Below are 21,017 nucleotides of genomic sequence, written 5' to 3' on the forward strand. Positions count from 1 at the left end.
ACCTTCCTTCTAACTACCACCAGCAAAACTGCAAGTCAGTCTTTCTTTGCAGCACTGCAATCTAAGAAAATAGATAATTTAATTTGGGGAGTAATGTGACATGTGCAAATGTGGTTTATTGAAAATAGCAATATTTCAATCCACACAATGATTCCAAAAGGGTATATTTTGTGTCAAAATGTTGACGTTCAGAAGAATGCACCTTTCTTTGTTTTCCTTTACAAAGTATTGAATATGTTTACTTCTTAGGACAGATTTAGAAATTTTACAGAACATACAATGTTCAAAGTGTCCTGTTGACCTTTTATGATACCTGCGTAAAAGTCTTTGTAAGTAGCCAATTCTCAAACACCATTCTGGAAAAATACCTATTGTACCTCAAGAAACTAGTTTTAAACAAGAAGAAATGAAATGGGTTGTTTAATTTCAACAAAAAAGACGTGCAACATTGTGTTGTGGATCTCAGACAAAAGCAGAAACGGGCACAGCACTCCCCCGCATACCACACAGCACTGCTCCACCTACACTGTTTATCCGTAAACATGTTCTGGTTAGTTCAACTGAAGCCACGAAGCAGTCATGAGGTTAGTACGAAGATTATTTTCTGAAACAACAGCGTTAACAGCGTTAACATCTACACTGTAAAAAAGTGGAAAGTAATACAATGTTTGGATGTTTTGAATACGGTAGTACTGTAGAATCTACAGTACTACAATATTCAAACATTGTATTACTTTCCATTGTTTTAATATTTGAAGGAAGGAAACAAAATGGTTTCTCTATGAAATCTTAACATTCATGTTTCTATGTGTTTATAGGTCAAAGGGGTCAAATGTTAATAAGGACTGTGTGTCCAAATTAATTGCAGGTATTTCTGTGCGAAACCCAGAAAAGTGTTAACGTTGTGTTGTATAGAGATGTAGTATGCCCAGCTAAACTGTAACACGGCACATCTCACATCCAATGATCATTACCTATTTTCTGAGGCTCATTAAAATGCAAAAGTGTATTAATGTTAACGTTTCGTAACCTTTTGTTCATTTCTGACTTTAAAATAACGTTTAATTCTTTTGGACTTCATAGTAAACATTGCAAAATAAAGAAGGAATATTATTTTGCTAATAACTAATTTAACAGAGTTAGGACCTTGGCCCAGTATTGACATTGAATTGCTATTAAATTTTCCAGGATGATTTTGCTTTTACAAAGCAATCAAAATGAACATTAATGAAATATCCAAATGTGTCTTTTGTGTCTTCACGCTTCTTCATAGAATGGGTCATTTTGTATTTTGCAAGAAAAGAAAAACAAACAAAAAAACGAATGTAAATCTCCCACATATCCTTAGTAATTCTTAGGAGAATAGTATTTCCTTCTCTTAATAAACTGTATTTTTTATTCCTAGTATTCACCACTCCGGTGACATACATTTACAGTACAGTTATTCATTCAGTGCAGGGGCTATGCCATATAAATATGCTGACCTATTAGAGTACCAGAAATGTTACTGGCAGAGTTTGTTTGCACATGTGGTTGCTATTCCTGTTCATTTGAAAATGTAGTTACTTGTTTACGATGTTGCTCGAAATCATCCAGGCAGATTAGATGAGAGCGCATTTTGTATTTTTATATTTCTAAGAACAATTTTTGCATTGTAAGTACACTGGCTTCTGTCATATGCACATGAAATTGCCTACAGCTGGAAATAGTTAGTATGAATTGATCAATACATACATCATATTGGTTAACAAAAAAGTACAATTTACGATTTAGATATATTTGTTCTTCACCAGCATTTTCATAATCCATTCCACAAACACTTGATGAAGTGGCTTACTGTTTTCACTGACCCACTAAACAGACACTGTGTACACATGCAGTAAACTTTAATTACTAGACAAATGCTGTGTGTATAAAGTTATATAGACTGAAAATGAAATAAAGTGCACTCAATTGTGCAGTGGACAAGATGCATATAAAAGCATACATGTGCAACTGAAATTACTGAATTCCCTAATGCAATGCAAATTGCCATGGCTAATACAATACTTGTGCTAACACAACAAACTAGTCAGCTGCCCTAAATACCCATATTCACATTTAAACTAAATTATTCCCCAATGCTGCTAACAAATTAATTAAATTAATACTCCACATTATGAATGAAGCAAAGATCATGCAGTTTGCAGAGATAACAGTGCCTAAAAAGCTAGGAAGTTGTTGGGTACAATTCTTATTTTTTAGATATCTATGGATCGCACACTTCAATTAGTCATTGCATGCAGAGGATATGTGACAAAATACCAAACATGACTACTTTCATTTACAGAGCATGATGAAGTGTCAAATCAATAAAAATCATTTGTCTTGGCTCCACTTGTTATGGATGCCACTGTATAAGAATCAATGAAAACCCAGTTTCCTTCATGCATCATACCAGCTTGTGGATACTTTATGCATTGTCTAGCTCATCACTCATACTGCAACAGCATAATGTGTTTTTGTTTGAAGAATTAGCAGTTCAACCTAACCCCAGTGTGGTTTGTCCTTAACTTTGAATAACTAGACATGCTAGTTTTTTTTTTTTTTTTTTTTTTTTTTTTTTTAAAGCTTTAACACTTTTGATATGTAAGAAAACTTTTGTTAATTAATTAAAAAAAAAAAAAAAACTTTTGTTAAAGTCATGGACAAACCACTTAAAGTAAGCTCATGTTAAATGTTTTGCATACTGACTTGGTAAACAAGAAATGATCAGAAAGGAAACTCTCCAAAATAACCACATACAGCGTTCACTGGCTTCTTAAGCCTAATGTATACTTTGTTGCGTACTACTTCCAAGAAGCGTCATGCAATGAAGTATAAATCAGGCTTTACACACACCGCCACAAGAGGCTGAGCATGAAAATGTGAGTAAAGCATTCTTTCTAAAGGTAGGAATAAAATACATGATAATCATTCACTGTTGTTCTATAGTAAATACATATTAAACAATGACATCACAAAAAGTAGTTTTTTGTTGCACACTAAATGATTTTAAATTAAGCATCCGTGATTTTTTACATTTGACCATAAAAGACAGGTAATGTACAAACAATGCTCTCCAAACTATTTCAAAGGTAGAGCAAAATCTATTACTTCTGCGATATACTTAAGGCATTTGGATTTGAGATCAGAAGAATATGAGACAAAAGTACAGATCATTTTATTTATTTATTTATTATCCTTTATTTAACCAGGAAGGTCCCATTGAGATACAATATCTCTTCTGCCAGGGAGTCCTGGTCAAGATGGCAGCAGGAAAATAAAAGTTTCATATTAAAACATACCAAAGAAAATAAAAAAATAAAAAATATAATAATAAAAAAACAGACATACAAGGATCAGGAGCTAAAAGGCACTTGTTGCTAAAAGCAATAACATTGTTCAGTAAAAACAGATTTTAACATATTTTTATACATGTCAAGAGAGGGTAAGGATTTCAGATTAAGAATGCCTTGTAACTCATTCCAGACATGCGGGGCATGAAAGGAAAAGGCTGATTTACCCAGTTCTGTTCGAATACTTGGGACCATGAGGAGAATTTTCTCTGAGGATCTAGTGTTATGGCTACTGGAGTAATATTTCAGTAAGCCGGATATGTACTGCGGTAGTTTACCCAGTAAAGCTTTAAAAATAAAAATGAACATATGGGGTTTTCTTCTTGAATACAATGAAGTCCATTGAACCATTTCATACAAGTTACAATGGTGCGTATGTACACTTGCACAAGTTACAAACCGCAGGGCAGCATGATAGACTACATCCAGTTTTTTCAACAGAGATGAAGATGCATGCAATAATCAGCGTTTCATGGTATTTACATGCGTAATGCTATGTTTTACTAATTTACACAGTTGTTTTTTTGTGTTGTGTCCCCCCCTATTTTCAGACTATTACTTTTGGGGAGAAATTACAACCTGAAATTACCTTTGTCGATAAAACTATTGGTTTAAATAGAAAGATCGGAGCTGGATTAATTGAAAATGCTACAATTGTATTTCATCCAACTCAAGTCAGAGGTAGATCAAGATATGTTCGGTCATAAATATATGACAAAATTTGAGACCTTTTACTATCAGGGATCTCCAATCGATTTTTTTCACATTTTGTTCAATAAACTTGTATGTCTAGTCTAGGTAGTTGGGAGTGAAAATGTTAGAGTAATATTTTTTTATTACTGGATTATTTCAAAACGGTACACTAATAATTTCAAAGGTACATCAGTGACTGGATTACCTGGATATAACCAGACAGAATCCGGAGAAGTTTTTGAAAAGGAAAAAAGCGTGTGACGCTTGGGTAGCATGGGTACCTGATCTTTCCATATTACACGTGTAGTGAACGCGTAAAAAAAAGACACAATAACTGTACTTCCTCATATTCCCCGCCCCATTGTTCAGTTTATTATTTGAGCCGTCGCTCAGTTTTGAAAAATGTAGCTAAAGCGCGAAGAAGACTACGAAAGCATACAATCGGATTACCCAGTGGATTTATGGTGGACCGGGAATTTCTCATCGAAAGCCAACTTCCGCGTCGTCATATGTGAGATAAACCCACAGTGATTTATACGGTCCGAGCAATACAAAGAATACACCAGATAGACGTGAAACTACCACAAAAGTTGGTTTTAAAAAACCTGACGCATACCAGTCCAAGCAGGTCGAAGTAGGAAACTAGTGCCTATTGGCTGGGAAAAACTAAAGTGGGAAAATTGAATATGAGCGGGACATGAAAGATATCTGCTTGACACTACGAGTAAGTATATTTTAATTCGTCTCAAATGTAATAAGATTTAATCTATATTTCACAACCTTTTTTTGTAGATACGACACGATGCGTGTCCAGCCAGTCCAGGCTAATATTCCTGGAAATATGTGTAGCTAACCATTTAAAATGCTTGTAACCTATTGGGATGGCAGGTATGGCATCCCGCCAAGTTACGCCTCGGCGGGGGCATGCCCCATACCTATATAGGCTATATACTGTAGGTGTAACATGGACTGACCATGACAAAAGAGGTTTAACGTGTTACTACCTTACCTTATGTTTTTACAGTTACAATGACCACTCAATGTCGAGCTTTCAAACGTCAAGGAGGATTCATGCTGAAGCTATGCTTCTTTATATAATAGGTAATCTGCATTTTAAGCCTATGCTTTGAATACAATTCATTGTATAATAAATTATAAACTTGTGTTTGTGTGACTCAAGTTCAGTCTCAATTGAGGCTTGAGACCGAATTCATTTAAATGACTCACTCGGGGGAAGATTCTGACGATTAAAAAAAAAATCTTTTATTTTTATTTTTAGAAATGCCTTGAAAAATAAAAACAAAAGTTTGGCATGGAGGACTGGTTGTTTTTCTAGCAAGCACTTCTCCATGAATTACAGAATCATAAAAAACAAGTGATTATAATTTATAAATTCAGTAATTCTGATTGACCGATGATTACATTGCAAAATCACTCTCAGTTTCATAGACTGAAAACTTTTCCTTATTTCATTGTTAGTTTAACAACTGTAAGTTTCCCTGAACCTTGCATGAAATGTCCCACATGAAATGATCATGGGGGCACCTTATTAACTGCATTAGCGTGAAGTTAATTATTTCCAAAAGCCAATGAAATGGCATTGTGAATCCAATTTTTTTGGTGCTTGCAGGTGTTTTAAGGTCCCAAAGGAATCTATCTCATAAACTACTCTAATGCAAACAATGTCCATCTTCTACCGTGGTAACCCCAACTTTGTGCATTATAATGTGATAACTCTTTGTGATACAATGTAAATAATCCCCCTCTCGATTACAGTGTGAATATTCATCATCTCTATTACAGTATGAATAATCCCCATCTCTATTGCAGTGTAAATAACCATCATCTCTGTTACACTGTGAATAATCCTCATCTCTTTTACAGCGTGAATAATCATTATCTCTATTACACTATGAATAATCCCCATCTCTATTGCAGTGTAAATAATCCTCTTCTCTATTACAGTGTGCCAGTATGGGTGCAGTGAGGGGGTGGCAGAGACAGCGACTGGTTCCACCATCAAAGTGAAAGTGGGGGAGAGCATCACGTTTCCTTTCTCAGCTGAGGGCAACCAAAGCTACACCGTTTACCTACTTTTTAATACATTTCCAATAGTTGAAGAGCATTTTCCTGACATGACCACTTTTGTTCGAGAACAATATAAGGGAAGGGTCAGCATTAGCAATGACTCGATATGGCTGAACAACTTAAGCCTATCAGATTCTGGCCTTTATCAAGTTAAAATTGAGTATACATCGGGAGGTTTTAAGCCACAGAAGTGTACAGACTTTCACCTGCAGGTTTTTGGTAAGCTGACAGAAAGCACATTTCACATTATCTAAATTATTTTTCACCTGGAACACACCATAGCTTGTTATTTATTTTGTTCAGTGTTTTATTACATTATTATAGGGAATGCATAATTTTATCAGAATTGACAAGAATAGTTCAAGGACTGATTACACTGGCTGGCCATACACTTGGAATATGTCAACATAGAAAGTGAGGCCAAACTTTAAGCTAAACTACACTGCTAATACCGTCAGGAAAATCACAATAATGCTTGACATTAACAAATAATAGAATTTACAATCACATGATAATGTCAAATGTTCAGAGCCTATTATCGTATGTTTAAATGTTTGCTTTGTGACCAATATGAACACGTAGTTACAGTAAGTTAAAATTTTTGATTATTTCTCCTGTAGAGCCCGTCTCTAAACCCAACATCACAGTTGAGTGCCTGGGGAGTAATGTCAGTCTGAGCTGCTTCAGCAGTCAGGGGACTGAAGTGACTTACAGCTGGGAAACTCTGCCCCCTTGTGGTAATGACAGCTGTGTGCACCTGGGCCAAGCGATAGACCTCCAATTACACTCCCTCTTTCCATCCACAACATACACGTGTACAGACCATAACCCTGTCAGCAGAGCCACCAGCGATTCTGTTGATCTGGAAATGTGCTTCCAGCAACGATCACAAGGTGAACCCATAATGCTGTATTACAAAGAGACAGGAAATCTTGCAAGTAATTAAATATATTAGTCACAAATTGTCATATGTCAGGGACATTTTGTACTTGCTGTGGCAGTGGCAGCTGTGTGTGCATTTTCCAAATGGTGGACGTGCTCCACTTTGTTCTGCATAGCATCACTGTGGGAGTTTTGTAGCATGTTTTTCATTGATGAATGAGAAATTGCTTAGGAAGTGCTGGAATATCAGGTGATTGTAATCTACAGCAATGACCTGGTGAAATTTTAGCTAGATATCAATGACTTTCCCCCAACAGAGCAAAATCTTTTTGCAGTAAACAATGAGTAGCGATTCTAAAGAATATGGATGTGAATAGGCATGCTCTCTAAGGTCTTAAACACGTATAAGCCAAATATTTTCAAAATGTAAAAAATGTAATGAAATAATAACCCATAGCTTCCTGAAAAGATGATAAATGAAACAATGTTTATGTGAATATGTCACTTTGTAATATGTTTTTCAGTTACATGGGTTCCAGCCATGTGTGCCACATCAGCATTCCTCATATTTGGAGCACTAATACTGCTGTACAAGAGGAAAAAGTAAACAGTACAAAAGTGAGACAATTCAAGGTAATGATCCACACCCTCTGGAACGGCAAGACATGCTATGTGGAATCAGTTTTTCAATGTTATCTAACTAGGGCAGAAAATGACACTAATTTATTAAATGCTTATTTTTTGTAGTGGAAGTTGATGAACCGGTCATGGAAGAGGGGCCACCACCAAAGCCTGCAAAGATCTGGAAAACGGTCTAGTGGACAGAAGAGACCACAATTCTCTTGTATCAGAGTGATGGCATGAGCAAAGAACTGCCCAGGATCCAAAGCACTCGTTCATGTGTGAAACATAGTGCTGGGGGTGTTATGATTTGGGCATGTATGGCTGCCACAGATACAGGCTCTCTTGTCTTCACTGATGATGTAACTGATAGTGGCAGCAGAATGAATTTTGAAGTGTACAGAAGCATCTTTTTTTCAACCACTTGACGCTACCTGATTTAATCTGGTTTTTATCTTGTTTAATATTGCTGCTGGCCTCTGAGAGTTACCAAACCTAATTTTGTTGTATGCCTACAATGACAAATAAAGTGTCTTAAAAACACAAAACCAAATGCCTCCAAACTTTCATCCTACAGCAAGAAAATGATCCAAAACACATTGCTAAAGCAACAAAGGAGTTTTTCAAAGCTAAAAACTGGAATATTCTTGATTGGCCAAGCCACTCACCGGATCAGAATCCAATTGAACATGCGTTTCATGCGCCGAAGATAAAATTTAAGGCACCTAGCCCCCAAAATAAGCAGCAGTTCAAGATGGCTGCAGTACAGGCCGAGCAGAGCATCACCAGAGAAGATACTCCAGGGCTCCAGACTAACTTTTTACATTGGTTGCACTGGTGCACCTAACTTTTTCATTTAGGTGCACCCAAAAATTTTCACTGCCGCAATAATACATTTTAAGCATTACCTTTTTTGTCAGTTCCCATACACATTGGTAATTTCTTAACACATTATGTAAATGATTGTAAACAGGAAAAAAGGTGCAGATTAGTGTTGTCACGACACCAAATTTTTGACTTCGATACCGATACAAGGTTTAGTATCACGATACTCGATATTGAAACTTAAACGATACTGATTCGAAACTCAGTACCTAACGATACTGAAATTACCTTAATAGATCAGAAACGTAATGTCCACAAGGGTTTACCTCATTTTCGAATTCACGGTTTATTAACAACTTGGTTTATTAACAACCTTTAAGCTGAAGCCTGTTCAACATATTAATAAGCATAGGCCTATAGTGTTAGAACACTAAACAATACAAATATATATATATACCCTAACGAATTATTTTCTCCGATTTAGAGACCCGCACCGATCACACATTACCGTTATTTCCCATTATTTCGCAGCTGTTGCATATGACATACCCAGCACTTGACTCGTCATAGTTAAGAATTTCACTAAATCGCTCCCACACGGAAGTTCTCTGCCCTTCCTTTTTTTTTTTAATTCTCTTTTTTAAAAATTTCTCTCGTTAAAAGTAAATATGCTAAAAGTAACATAGAGGCAATACAAATCAATGTCATGATGTGAGAATTGAAAACTTTGATATTTCAAAGCTATACTATCTGTGATTTTATATAACTATATGCCTATGATCTATAATGCAAAACTCTCAAAATGGTAGCCTCCTGAGTAGCGCGGTCAGATATAAGCACTAGCACGCTTCATGGCACAGAATTGAATTCTAAATCCAAGTCCCACTGAGCGGCATGTAACCGGCAAAAGCAAACCAGACATAGATTCAGAATGCAGGGTATTCCCTGCCTTGGTACACTTCAGTGACTCCTCTGGTTAATTGGGTGCCTGTAGTCTAGCTGTGCCCTCTACAAGAAGCAGACCCCTGGCACAAAATCTGATAGACCTTAGAATAAAAAGAAGAGGCAGCTGGATGCCAGTGCTGTGAAGGACACATCTGCCAATTTGCACTCTTCTGGGCTGAATCACAACACTGCAGTGATGGTACAGGCCTACTAGAATGATTGGGCATTTTAGATTGGGAGAAAAAGAAACAAGGGATGCAAATCTTCAAGATTCAAGATTCTTTATTGCCACTTGTAACAAGTACAATGGAATGCTTACTCCCCATTCACTCCCGCAGTATAAATTCTATACGTAGATTTCAAACAATAGATAAAAAGTAAGTACATACACAATAAGTACAGAATAAGTACAGAACTGAGTAAGACTTTTCAAGACTATGGCACATTATGGCGGGTGGTGCAAAAAAAGTGGTAAAGTGACCAAGTGCGGTACAGTAATGATAGCAGCTTAATAAATAATAAATACAATAAGGTTGTAATGGCCAAAAATGTAATATTTATGCAACAATATAATTATGGTAATAGCAGCACTCCTGATGCAATAATCTAGCAGATGACGCAAGAATGTTATAAAGTGACCAGTGCAGTACAGTACAGTGAGAGTACCTGCATGATGTATAGGGTGCCTAGTGCAATCATAAGTCCAATAGCCTAATTGAGGGCTTAACAGCTCAGTAGGCGCACTGCCTGTGGATAGAAACTGTTCTTGAACATGCTTGTCCTGGTTCGGATGCTGCGGTCCCGGTGACCAGACCGCAGGGGGGAGAACAGTTGGTGCCCAGGGTGGTTGTGGTCCTGTATGATGGAGTTGGCCTTGTTCCGACACCTGATCCTAAAGATCTCCTCGATGGATGGAAGTGCACACCCGATGATCTTTTCCGCCGTCCTCACGACCTTCTGGATGGCTTTCCTGTCCTGTGCAGTGGTATTGCCATACCACACAGTGACACCACCCGTTAGGACGCTCTCTATGGTGCCACGGTAGAAGTTCACAAGCCATCGGTTGCTTATGCCGCATTTCCTGAGGCACCGTAGGGGGTAGAGGCGCTGGTGTGCCTTCTTGAGCATGACCTCCGTGTTGTGGGTCCACGCTAGGTCATCAGAGATGTGTAGTCCCAGGAAACGGAAGCAACTGACAATTTCCACCGGTGTCCCGTCTAGGCTGATGGGGGAGTGGGTGCCTGAGTGGCTCATGAAGCTCACAATGAGCTCTGTAGTCTTGCTGACATTCAGTGCAGATCTTTTAAATCATTCCAAGGAATCAGAGCTCTTCTGTGGTTTCAACATACTGTGTCAGGAACTACACTGCTACCATGATGCTGTTCTCTGCACTGGAAATATAAGAGATAATTTTAATGAGATAAATTCTGAAAAATACTGACAGCACTGAACACAGCTGTGTGTGTAGTGTCTTCTCTGTTTGAATAGTGGTTTATATAAAAGTCAACTTGTTTATATGATGATCTGTGTTTGTGTACGTTTATTAATAAAAAAGTTACACATGAATTGTATTCATTTGAAAATATGGAAATGTTTAATAGCTCATACAGGCCAAGGAACAAGCTGCCCAAGGCACTTTAATAAAATATAAATAATGAATGAATGAATTAATCCATTCACTGGTGCTGCTATTGTTCCTAATCATTCCAGATTAAAGCTGGCCTTGAGAACATGAAGGCCTCTTCTGCCCTTTTTCTCCCTCTACTCCTGTCCCTCAGCAATGCTCAGGTACCCCACTGGGGTACCTGTCCAGAGCCCCCGCTCCAGCCAAACTTTGTCTTGAAAAAGGTAACACCCCTCTGCAGGCTCATCCAATAAAATGTTGAATTGGAGTCATGACCCATACAGCCACATGTAGCTTAGTGACATTAGAGCAATCGAGTGAGGTACTTCTATGACCGTAACTGTAAATAAAAAGAGCATTTTTAGACAAATGCACTTCCAAATGTAAAGTTTCAGTTTTGCTGAACGATTTAAATAAAAAACCTGACCTGCAGTGTATTATAACATCTTTCACTTTTCCATGACTTGCACATTTATGTTTCCTTTTCTATTTAAATTCCCCCCCCCCCCCTTTTTCTGACCCCAGTTCCTTGGGACATGGTATGAAGTTGCAAAACTGCCAGCCCAGTATGAAAAAGGGAGGTGCATTGAGACTAACTTGACCATGAATGCGGATGGGACTATTAAAGTATCCAGCTCAGAAATACGGTGAGTGTTCAAACTTCAGCTAAGTGGTGTTTTCCAAGCGATCCAGATTAGCTATCCTACCAGACACCATTTCCTATTGCAGGAAAGGACAGTTGAAGACTCTGGAGGGGACTGGTATCGTTGAGGACATTAATCAGCCAGCCAAACTGGGAATCAGCTTCTCTTTCCGTAAGTATGGAGAGAACCACAGTCATGTAATGGAAACGTAATAGATACTACCAAATCAGAGTGCCATTGTGTACCCACAACGCGCAACAACATTTGTTTTGACTGTTAAGGGTTGATTTTATATTTGTTACCTTTCCAGACCTACGCGTGTTCAAATGCACCATTTCAGTACCACTTTTATTTTGGAAAATTTTATTGTTGAAATTCTATTCATATAAAACATTAGGGAAGTCACAAGCTACTGTGGAAACTATAATTGAGTTAAAGTTTGGATATAATGCACATGACCTGTGTGTGTGTGTGTGTGTGTGTGTGTGTGTGTGTCTGGGCACGCTCGCATGTGTGCTTGTCTCTTGCACAGTCGCACCTTACTCCCCGTACTGGATTATATCGACCGACTATGACAAATCGGCACTGGTTTACTCCTGCACTGACATCCTGAGGGTTTTTCACGTGGACTTCGCCTGGATCCTGGGCCGCACACGCACCCTTCCGGCAGACACCATCAACAAAGCGAAAGACATTTTTACCAAAAGCAACATTGATGTCACTAGGATGGTTGCATCTAAACAGCAGGGCTGTGACAAAGAGTTTTGAATGGCCAAAATGCAAAAATGTCTAATGGAGATTACAATGGTGGATAGGTTAAGGAAAGTACAAAAACAAAAATTCTATTACCTATTTGAGGTCCATCTGACGGACAAACTTGTGACCCAGAAATGCGTAATTCAATTATCTATTTCAAAGCTTTTTTCAGGGAAAATATGCATTTTTAATCATTACTGAATATCTATAGGCCTGTATATTGATGTTTGAATTAGCTTGTGGCTTTTATATCTTTTCTAAATAAGTACATACCCAGTCTTATTAAACAAAGTATACAATACTAACATGCAAATCGATACCATGGTATTGTAAATTTGCTGTAAATGAACTTCAGTATCTGAAACAAGTAGGTCATAATGTGTTCTCAATTTCTGGTATCGCTCCCTTTTTTTCAGTTAACAATATGGAATTCTGCTGCCACTGTGTGGTCTAGGTGAAAATAGCATTATGTGCCTCATAAAAATTTCACTTGCCTAGCATACATACATAGAATAGAATACTACAGAAAACATATTTGTGAACACAATTTTCGAAACTTAATAATAATAATAATTATTATTATACATTTTATTAATGCAGTGCTTTTCAACACCCAAAGCAATGGATGCACAGAATTGTTCGAACGGAGTGTACAGTGCAGTTAAAAGGTATTTGCCTTCAGCTCATACAGGGTAGACAGGAACTGGGCAGAGTAGTAGAACCAGGGGGCCAGAGATTGTCATTCTACGTGAAGCTCATAAACTCCACTGGTTACTCGAGGTATCGCAGTTTAGTAAGCCTCTGGTGTCAAAAAAGTAAATTTCCCCATTGAAGTCCATTCAAAATTATACATTTACCATGGCCAAATTAAATTATTTTAAACTTAACATTTCTTGACACTGAAATAATTACTCAAGCCTTTTCGTTTTTGTATTGTCCTTGCAGAAAAACAACAACAAAAAAAAAATGAGCTGGAACCTGGGGAAAAGGCAAACTTAGTTTCGCTGTCTTATTTTGCGGAGGGGGTGGGGTAAATTTGAAAATACACAACTGAAAGACGTAGCCTATTGAATGACGTAGAAGTGAATGCACCGAGCAGCGGTTTGTTAGCTCGAGTGTTGGAAGGTAGTTTTTAACCAACCATTGCTCAGCCTATTTGACTTCTCCGATGTCTTCGTTCGCCGTGCTTTCAAAAAGGGCTTGTTAATAAAAATCAGGTAATCCACAGAGCTTTAAAAAAAAATCAGATTATTTAGTGGTCTTGCCGATGAAAATGCACCAATTTTATAAATTAAGTTGTAAGCAAGCCTTTATTGCACTTGTACTTCAAAGCTTCCGGTGTTCATGGCGTTGTGGTGTTCATATACCTTCAAGATTAAACTTTTTCACGATTAGCTGATTTTACTAAATCTGATCCTATAAATGTTTTGACGTGAATGACAAGACAACACGGGAATTCCCAATGGTTGATTACGGATTGTTTATTATTATTATGATCATTACATATTCTTCATGAAATTGGCACGCTTGTTAACCAAGCAAATAAATTAATACAGTTTGAGATTGATTGTTATGCAGGCTACGTTGCGATTTAAGTTTATGGTAATTCTTGAAAGCGTTTACTCTCTCACGTATTTACGAGTTAACGAAATATTACCAAATTAACAAACTGAAAAAGGTCTCTCACCAAAGTATTCACTTAACCCATAATCAACAGTCGTGAACAAACGTGAAATACACGATGTAATCCCACTGCAGACTGCGAGAGCTACTAGGAATATAGAGCTTTAAGCAAGCCTTTGCGCGACACAAACGGAACCAGTGGAGACACGCTACGCGCCGCGCGGCTTCGCCGTGCTGCTTACGCGACGCTTACGCGACGCGTGGGGTGGGTGCCCGGCGTAATGCTGAAGCCACACTATACGCGGCGACTGCCGCCTGTCGCCGCGCCGCGCCCCCAAAATCGGCTGTTTGTGAGCGTGTCACCTATATTTGACAGACAGTTGTGTTCGTTAAAAGTTGACCGGGTTTAATACAAGCGGCCAAAACCAGACTTCGTTTTTGAAGCTCATTTCCTGGTGTTGTAGTTCCTGGTTGCTCACTAGCGCCACTACGGATGGCTCCAGTATAGGTGTTTTCATATCCGGTTTCCATGTAAGTCTACGGTACAAATGCGATCAAAATACAAAGTCAATAATTTTTTCTCAAAAGAACAAATAGTCATAATAGGTGTATTTTATTGGTCTTATGACTGTCCATGGGTCGATTTCATGATTTATTGCGTCATTTGGGCACAGTGCCAATATTTGTTCTGGACCAATGAGGTACAGCTTGCGTCACTTCCGGATTACTGCGGAGGACTCAGCTACAGTAGGGGCTACAGTCTATGGTCACTGGGGTGGGCGGTGGCGCTTCTTGGCCTTGCCATTGCGGCTCCGGCCCGCCTGTGCTAAGTCTGAAAATGCAGGCATCCCATTTCGTGGTGATTTCATTATGGCGCGTGCTATTTACAGCTGCACTAGACGACCATAAAATAATCCTCCTCTTAAGTGTTTCGGCAGCCGAGTCATTTTTACTATTTCCTTTAGCCTACTTAACCAAATAATTACTTGGCAGAAAGCGTAATCAGCTTGCTATATTTGGTAGTCCAGTAGTAGCCTGTGCTAAAACAGTTCGCAACTTCGGCTACCAAGCCATTTGACTAGCTAGCTAACCTTAACCGGCAAACATTCAATCTGTCAAACGTGTTTGGCGGCTTGTCAGTCGTGTACATTCCGTAAATGTCTACCTGGGCCATGCTTCACGCATGTGACAAAGCTACTATAATCCCGATTTTGGGATAAACACTTTTTCAGTTTCACGAAGCGAATTAAGAGTTTCAAGGTTCATTTGCTAAATATACAACACACGATGAAATCACACACACAGAATTTAACGAAATTAACCATCTTGGCATTTAGAAAGGAACATGTTTTTAGCATTTAAGAGACCGACAAGCTAGGCATTTAAGACAGTGGTTCTCAGAATCGGTTCTGGGGGCTCCTTGCGTATATTGGCTTTTCTCCATTGGTTTTGATGATTTACAAGAAAAAAATAATAGCCTAATAATAATTAGAAATTCAACGTAGGCTACATTATTTTTGTCTTCATGCACCAGGTGGAAAACTTGCCGTACAAAGTGCGTTGTCATATTTACACGCCTGCAGATCAGTTATTAAAATACTTGGTAGATTTGTTAATCACCGCTGAGTGTTAATTTTTGTTCGGTAGAAAGTGATTTGCGAACGATCGGTCAGCTAGTGTCACCCAGCAAGTGAACACCACAAACGGCGATGGAGTAGCTAGTAGTAGCAGGCTCATTATCTGACTGGCGAAAACCTACGACGATAACTTGCTCGGTTAACAGCAGATCTACCAGACAGTTATACGAAAATTTGCCTAGTCAAATCACCAGTAGCCTACACATCTCCGATTGATTGACCATCAGTGTAATCAATGTTCTTCCCCTGTGGTTCATATTGCTAACGCGTGAGCTAACCACGGACAGCCTACCTAGCTCACTGGCAAGCTGATATGCTAGCTAAGCATATTCGTTTTGCTGAGAAACATAAATTGAAGATAACTGAACATAGCCTAATTGTATTTTTAATGTCATACATAACGTGATTACATGGCACAGTACAGTCACGGATGGAAATTAAACCCCGTAAACATCTGATAATATATTTTAAGACATAACGGCAGACAGTCAGCTAGCCTCGTTCAGGTTGAGGGGCTTTTCCGCACCGGACTGTCAATCAAATTGTAAAAATCACAAGACCGCGTAACTCTATAGTTTTAGCTCCAAATCGAGAAAATGGCCGCGCCCGCCATTGAGCTTCAAAACGTGTTTTAGAGACCCACGGAGAGTCAATGGGTGACGTCACAGTAGCTGTGTCCATATTTTTTACAGTCTCTGGTTTAATATCGTGTTTCATATTCATTGTCATGTCTGAATAAAAATCATTTTTGCAGTAACCTAGATCTGAAAGATGTTAGTCAGCTGCCTAGCTAGGCTGTTTAATGTCTACAACCAACAACAAAAACATTGTCTGACGAATTAGCCAGATAATTCCTTCAAAGTTGTATCTGATTAGCTAGCTAGGTGGCTGGTAGAAACGAACAACTAGCAACTAATACATTAGGAAGATTTTTTTTGTTTGTTATTGTTTGTTGTTACTCACTATAGATACACATTAGTTAGCCTAGCTAGGCATCTTATTAACATTTTCAGAGCTAGATTACTGCAAAAATGATTTTTATTCAGACTGGACAGTGATAGTAGCTAACGGCGGTAACTACATTGCAGAGCCACCGACGATTTCAGAGACTTTTCTCCACGCTATTTCCTCTTATCAGTGTCTCTGTAGGAGATTTTATTAATTCGGGAAACCCGATGCGGAAATTACGAGTTAGGTCCTCCATTGTGGAACGATAGAATGTGGAACTAAAATTAGAAAAAAATAGGGACAATTTACTTGACGGATCATTATATCAAATCAGATTGGTTACCGCGACGCAGCGAGGGGGTCAAAGTTGAATTTTTGCCATCTCCACTGCGGCCTCGCCGCTCCCGCCGCGCCGCCGGCAATCCCAAAATGCCTTGCGGGGGCTGGCCGCCACCCCTCATTCAAAATGAATGGAGGCGGCAGGGCCGCGTATAGTGTGGCTCCAGCCTACAGTACAACTACGCTTCACTTAAGCGCGTAGTGCGCTCGCGGTCGCTACGCGTGCGGTGGGTGACCGGCTTTAGTCCGGCTATAACTGGAAAAATCATGTAAACACCATAGTCCGACTGAAATCGTACGAAATCAAACTTTTTCAAAGTCGGACTAACATACCTAGATAATGTGGCTCGGGGTCGATTTACTACGGCATGTATACGCTATAGTCGGACTACAATTGGCCTAGGGGTTCTGCACACGTTCCGTACATAGCAACGTTACGCTCGGGTACAAGACTGTGTACATAATTATTTTAAGAGGGAAGGAACTACTCCCCATAAACCATTGCGAAGGATACCTTTCCAGCGACTTCCAACCCAGAGCCATAGAAAGAGGTTGGGTCTGTTCCAATCTAACGATAGTTTAGCGCGCTTCTTCTTGAATTGTTGTAGTGTCATTAATATAGTGTTTATATTGTTAATAATAGTTTTATTATATATTCCGTTTAAATAAACGTTTTGTCGGGGCTGAACGCGCCCCAGGTTTCTAACCGATGGAGACTATGGAAACTATGCGGTGGAAACGCAGACAACCATGGGCTGAAGGAACCTTTTTCGCGCTTTTCATAGAAAGTTCATAGTTTTGTCGTATGACACTGCACATTCGAGTTTTGATAACTAAATATTTTAGAAGTTTGTTTTCATAGATAGTGTAAAAGAACGCGAATTTGCACTAGCTTCTGTTGGTATTATAACCCTTTTAACACTGGTCACATAGCCATTAGTTCGTTAGGCTAGCATGTTAGCATGTAGGCTACATGAAATACGTTTATACTTTAATTTATAGGTTGGTTTAATACTTTTCAACCGCTCTAACGCGTAAATAAAAGACCAGACTATTACAGCAGGTCTGTGTATGCAGAATGAATGGACAAGGTAAGTTTAGCTAACAATGAGGTACCATGTACAACGCTATTCAACAAGGGCTAGTGCAAATAGAGCTCAACAGTGAGGTTTCGGAAGTGAAAATCCCATTCATATTCTGAATTGAGGATTTGATTATTAATGGCGTCAATTTAATGCCAATAATCAGCGCGAGCAAATATTCACTGCGCAAGCACAAAACCACTTCCACGCACGCAAATTTCAACACCGAGAGTAAAACAAGCAGCCACGCGCGCGCAGATGGTATTAGCCATAATGTCGTAACAATCCAAGGTAGATTTACCACGAGCTATCAGATTGTGAAACGATGGTATATGCTCCTGTAAAAGCCACACGTATGACATCAACCTTGTTTTAAGAAAAACATGCTTTATTCGGGATGTCATGGAGAAGTACTACACTACCCACAATCCTAAAGTGTAAATAGTTTCCACCGGTTGGGGCGCGTTCAGCCCACAGTCTCTGGTTCAGCCCAGAGGCTGTAAAAAATATATGACTCATGAAATATAATATCTGAGCAATATGATTAATCCAGCCAAGTCCTGCTCTTTTGTGAAACAAAAAAAAAAATACACTGCAGTGAAGAGAAGCATGGCAGTACTACACACCAAACCAAAAAGTAAGGGATCTTTTTAACTCTTTTTTTCCATATTTAGTGATATTTCACACATTATTCTATTCTTTTGTTTTAATATAATATTGAAAGATGTATTGTGAAATAAAAAGCCCAATACCATATGTTTAATTCAAATTAACATCGGATTTTTAAAAATGTTGATACTGAAAAGGATTAGGGGCCACGTGAATTTTTTTTTTGAGTTCTGACTTTAATCTCAGAATTCTGAGATTAAAGCCAGAACTCTAAAAAAATTTAACACGTGGCCCTAATCCTCTTCTGTATGTTGATGTAAATTTCAGTGGACGTTAGATCTGAATGTATGCTATTGAACCTGATTGTCTAGTGTAGAGCTCAACAGTGAGGTTCCAGAGGTGAAAATCCCATTCATATTCTGAATTGAGGATTTTGATTATTAGCCATAATGTCGTAACCATCCAAGGTAGACTTACCACGAGCTATCAGATTGTGAAACGATGGTATATATGCTCCTGTAGAAGCCACAAGTCTGTATGATATCAACCTTGTTTTATTCGCGATGTCATGAAAGTACTCACTGCTGTATTTCCTTCGTTTTGCTTTATGTTTCTTTTCAATGTCAGACACTGGAGCCGTTTCCTTACTGGTAGATGTACTAGCCTCTGAATCTTTCCTTTTGAGAGACCCTGTTTGTAACAACTTGTCCATGATAAATTCCAGTTTGAATGAACTCAAAAAGAAATGTTTTAGCACTGACGGGTTAGCTTGCAGCCTTGCACACAGCTAAAATGCTGGTCACGTCAAACAAACAATTCTCCAACCGCCAAAAAAACGCCCCAGAGAGTGTAAAAAATAGCGGCCCACAGGTTGAAAACCTCTGCTGTAGAGAGTAAGCAAAATCTGTTCATAGAAATCTATGAATAGACCAGAGGCTGTAAAAAAAATATGGACAAAGCTACTGTGACGTTACCCATTGACTCTCCGTGGGTATCTAAAACACGTTTTGAACCTCAATGGCGGGCGCGGCCATCTTCTTCTTCTTCTTCTTCTTCCGTGTTGTTTAACGGCAGCTTGCATCCTTGAAAGTTGCATTACTGCCACCTTTCGGAGTAAGTTAACTCCTACAGCTTATTGCCTGTCACACTTTTATTATCAGTACCGTTCCCCGAAGGTAGTTGATAAAACATCTCCTCCCCTGCCCACTAGCACCACACTCCAGTACATCCCTCAATCCTGCTCCTGTTATCCCCAATCTTCCCATCTCCTCCATCATATCCTTCCTTTCCGACCTATATTTACTGCAGTTAATGATAATGTGTTCTGAGGTTTCTGGTACCTGACAGATTTCACAAAGACCGGTTGGATGTTTACCTATAAGATGAAGCGTGCTGCGTAAATTGCTGTGTCCTATTCTTAATCTTGATATTACAACCTCCTCTCTTCTGTTTCCTCCCCTCTTTCTTACGGGCGCGGCCATGTTGTCGATTTGGAGCCAAAACCATAGAGTTAAGCGACTCTGTGATTTTACAATGTGATTGACAGTCCGGTGCGGAGAAGCTCATCAACCTGAACGAACGATTGCAGAACGAACTTGAGGCTAGCTGACTGTCTGTCGTTATGTTCTAAAATACATTATCAGATGTTTACGGAGTTTAATTGCCAACCGTGACTGTACTGTGTCATGTAATCACGTTATATGTATGACATTAAAAATGCAATTATGTTCAGTTATCTTCAATTTATGTTTCTCAGCCAAACGAATATGCTTAGCTAGCATATCAGCTTGCCAGTGAGCTAGGTAGGCTATCCGTGGTTAGCTCACGCATTAGCAATATGAACCACAGGGGAAGAACATTGACTACACTGATGGTCAATCAATCAGAGAAGTGTAGGCTAGTACTGGTGGTTTGACTAGGCTAATTATCGTATAACTGTCTGGTAGACATGCTGTTAACCGAGCAAGTTATCGTCGTAGGTTTTCGCCACAGCCAGTTAATGAGCCAGTAACTGCTACTAGCTACTCCATCGCCGTTTGTGGTGTTCACTTGCTGGGTGACGCTAGCTGACCGCTGGTCGTTCGCAAATCACTTTCTACCGAATAAAAATTAACACTGTCAGCGGTGATTAACAAATCTACCAAGTATTTTAATAACTGATTTGCAGGCGTGTAAATATGACAACGCACTTTGTACAGCAAGTTTTCCACCTGGTGCATGAAGACAAAAATAATGTAGCCTACTTGAATTTCTAATTATTATTAGGCTATTATTATTATTTTTTCTTGTAAATCATCAAAACCAATGGAGAAAAGCCAATATAC

General features: G+C 38.8%; 3 protein-coding genes across 10 annotated transcripts in view; 2 read left to right on the forward strand and 1 right to left on the reverse strand.

Moving 5' to 3' along the window:
• LOC135256728 (SLAM family member 9-like) overlaps positions 1–21,017 on the reverse strand; it is a 66,724-nt gene that overhangs the window by 18,488 nt on the left and 27,219 nt on the right. The window lies entirely within an intron of this gene.
• Positions 204–21,017, forward strand: part of LOC135256724 (T-lymphocyte surface antigen Ly-9-like) — a 110,246-nt gene continuing 89,432 nt past the window's right edge. The window contains exon 1 of one of the 8 annotated variants that reach the window (XM_064338808.1): positions 204–584. In XM_064338808.1, the coding sequence (XP_064194878.1) occupies positions 543–584 (42 nt within the window). In that variant the 5' untranslated portion in view covers positions 204–542. Of the gene's footprint in view, positions 585–4,374; positions 4,795–5,134; positions 5,172–18,518; positions 18,722–21,017 lie in introns of those variants that run through there. The other 7 variants (XM_064338804.1, XM_064338798.1, XM_064338803.1 and 4 more) reach the window with 7 other exon arrangements.
• LOC135256731 (apolipoprotein D-like) lies at positions 11,121–12,844 on the forward strand. Its single transcript, XM_064338824.1, has 4 exons — positions 11,121–11,279; positions 11,581–11,702; positions 11,785–11,870; positions 12,232–12,844. Exons 1-4 carry the CDS (start codon positions 11,163–11,165, stop codon positions 12,465–12,467), a joined length of 561 nt encoding a protein of 186 aa, XP_064194894.1. The 5' UTR covers positions 11,121–11,162; the 3' UTR covers positions 12,468–12,844.

This window comes from Anguilla rostrata, chromosome 6 (assembly GCF_018555375.3).
Source record: "Anguilla rostrata isolate EN2019 chromosome 6, ASM1855537v3, whole genome shotgun sequence".
Taxonomy (NCBI): Eukaryota; Metazoa; Chordata; class Actinopteri; order Anguilliformes; family Anguillidae; genus Anguilla; species Anguilla rostrata.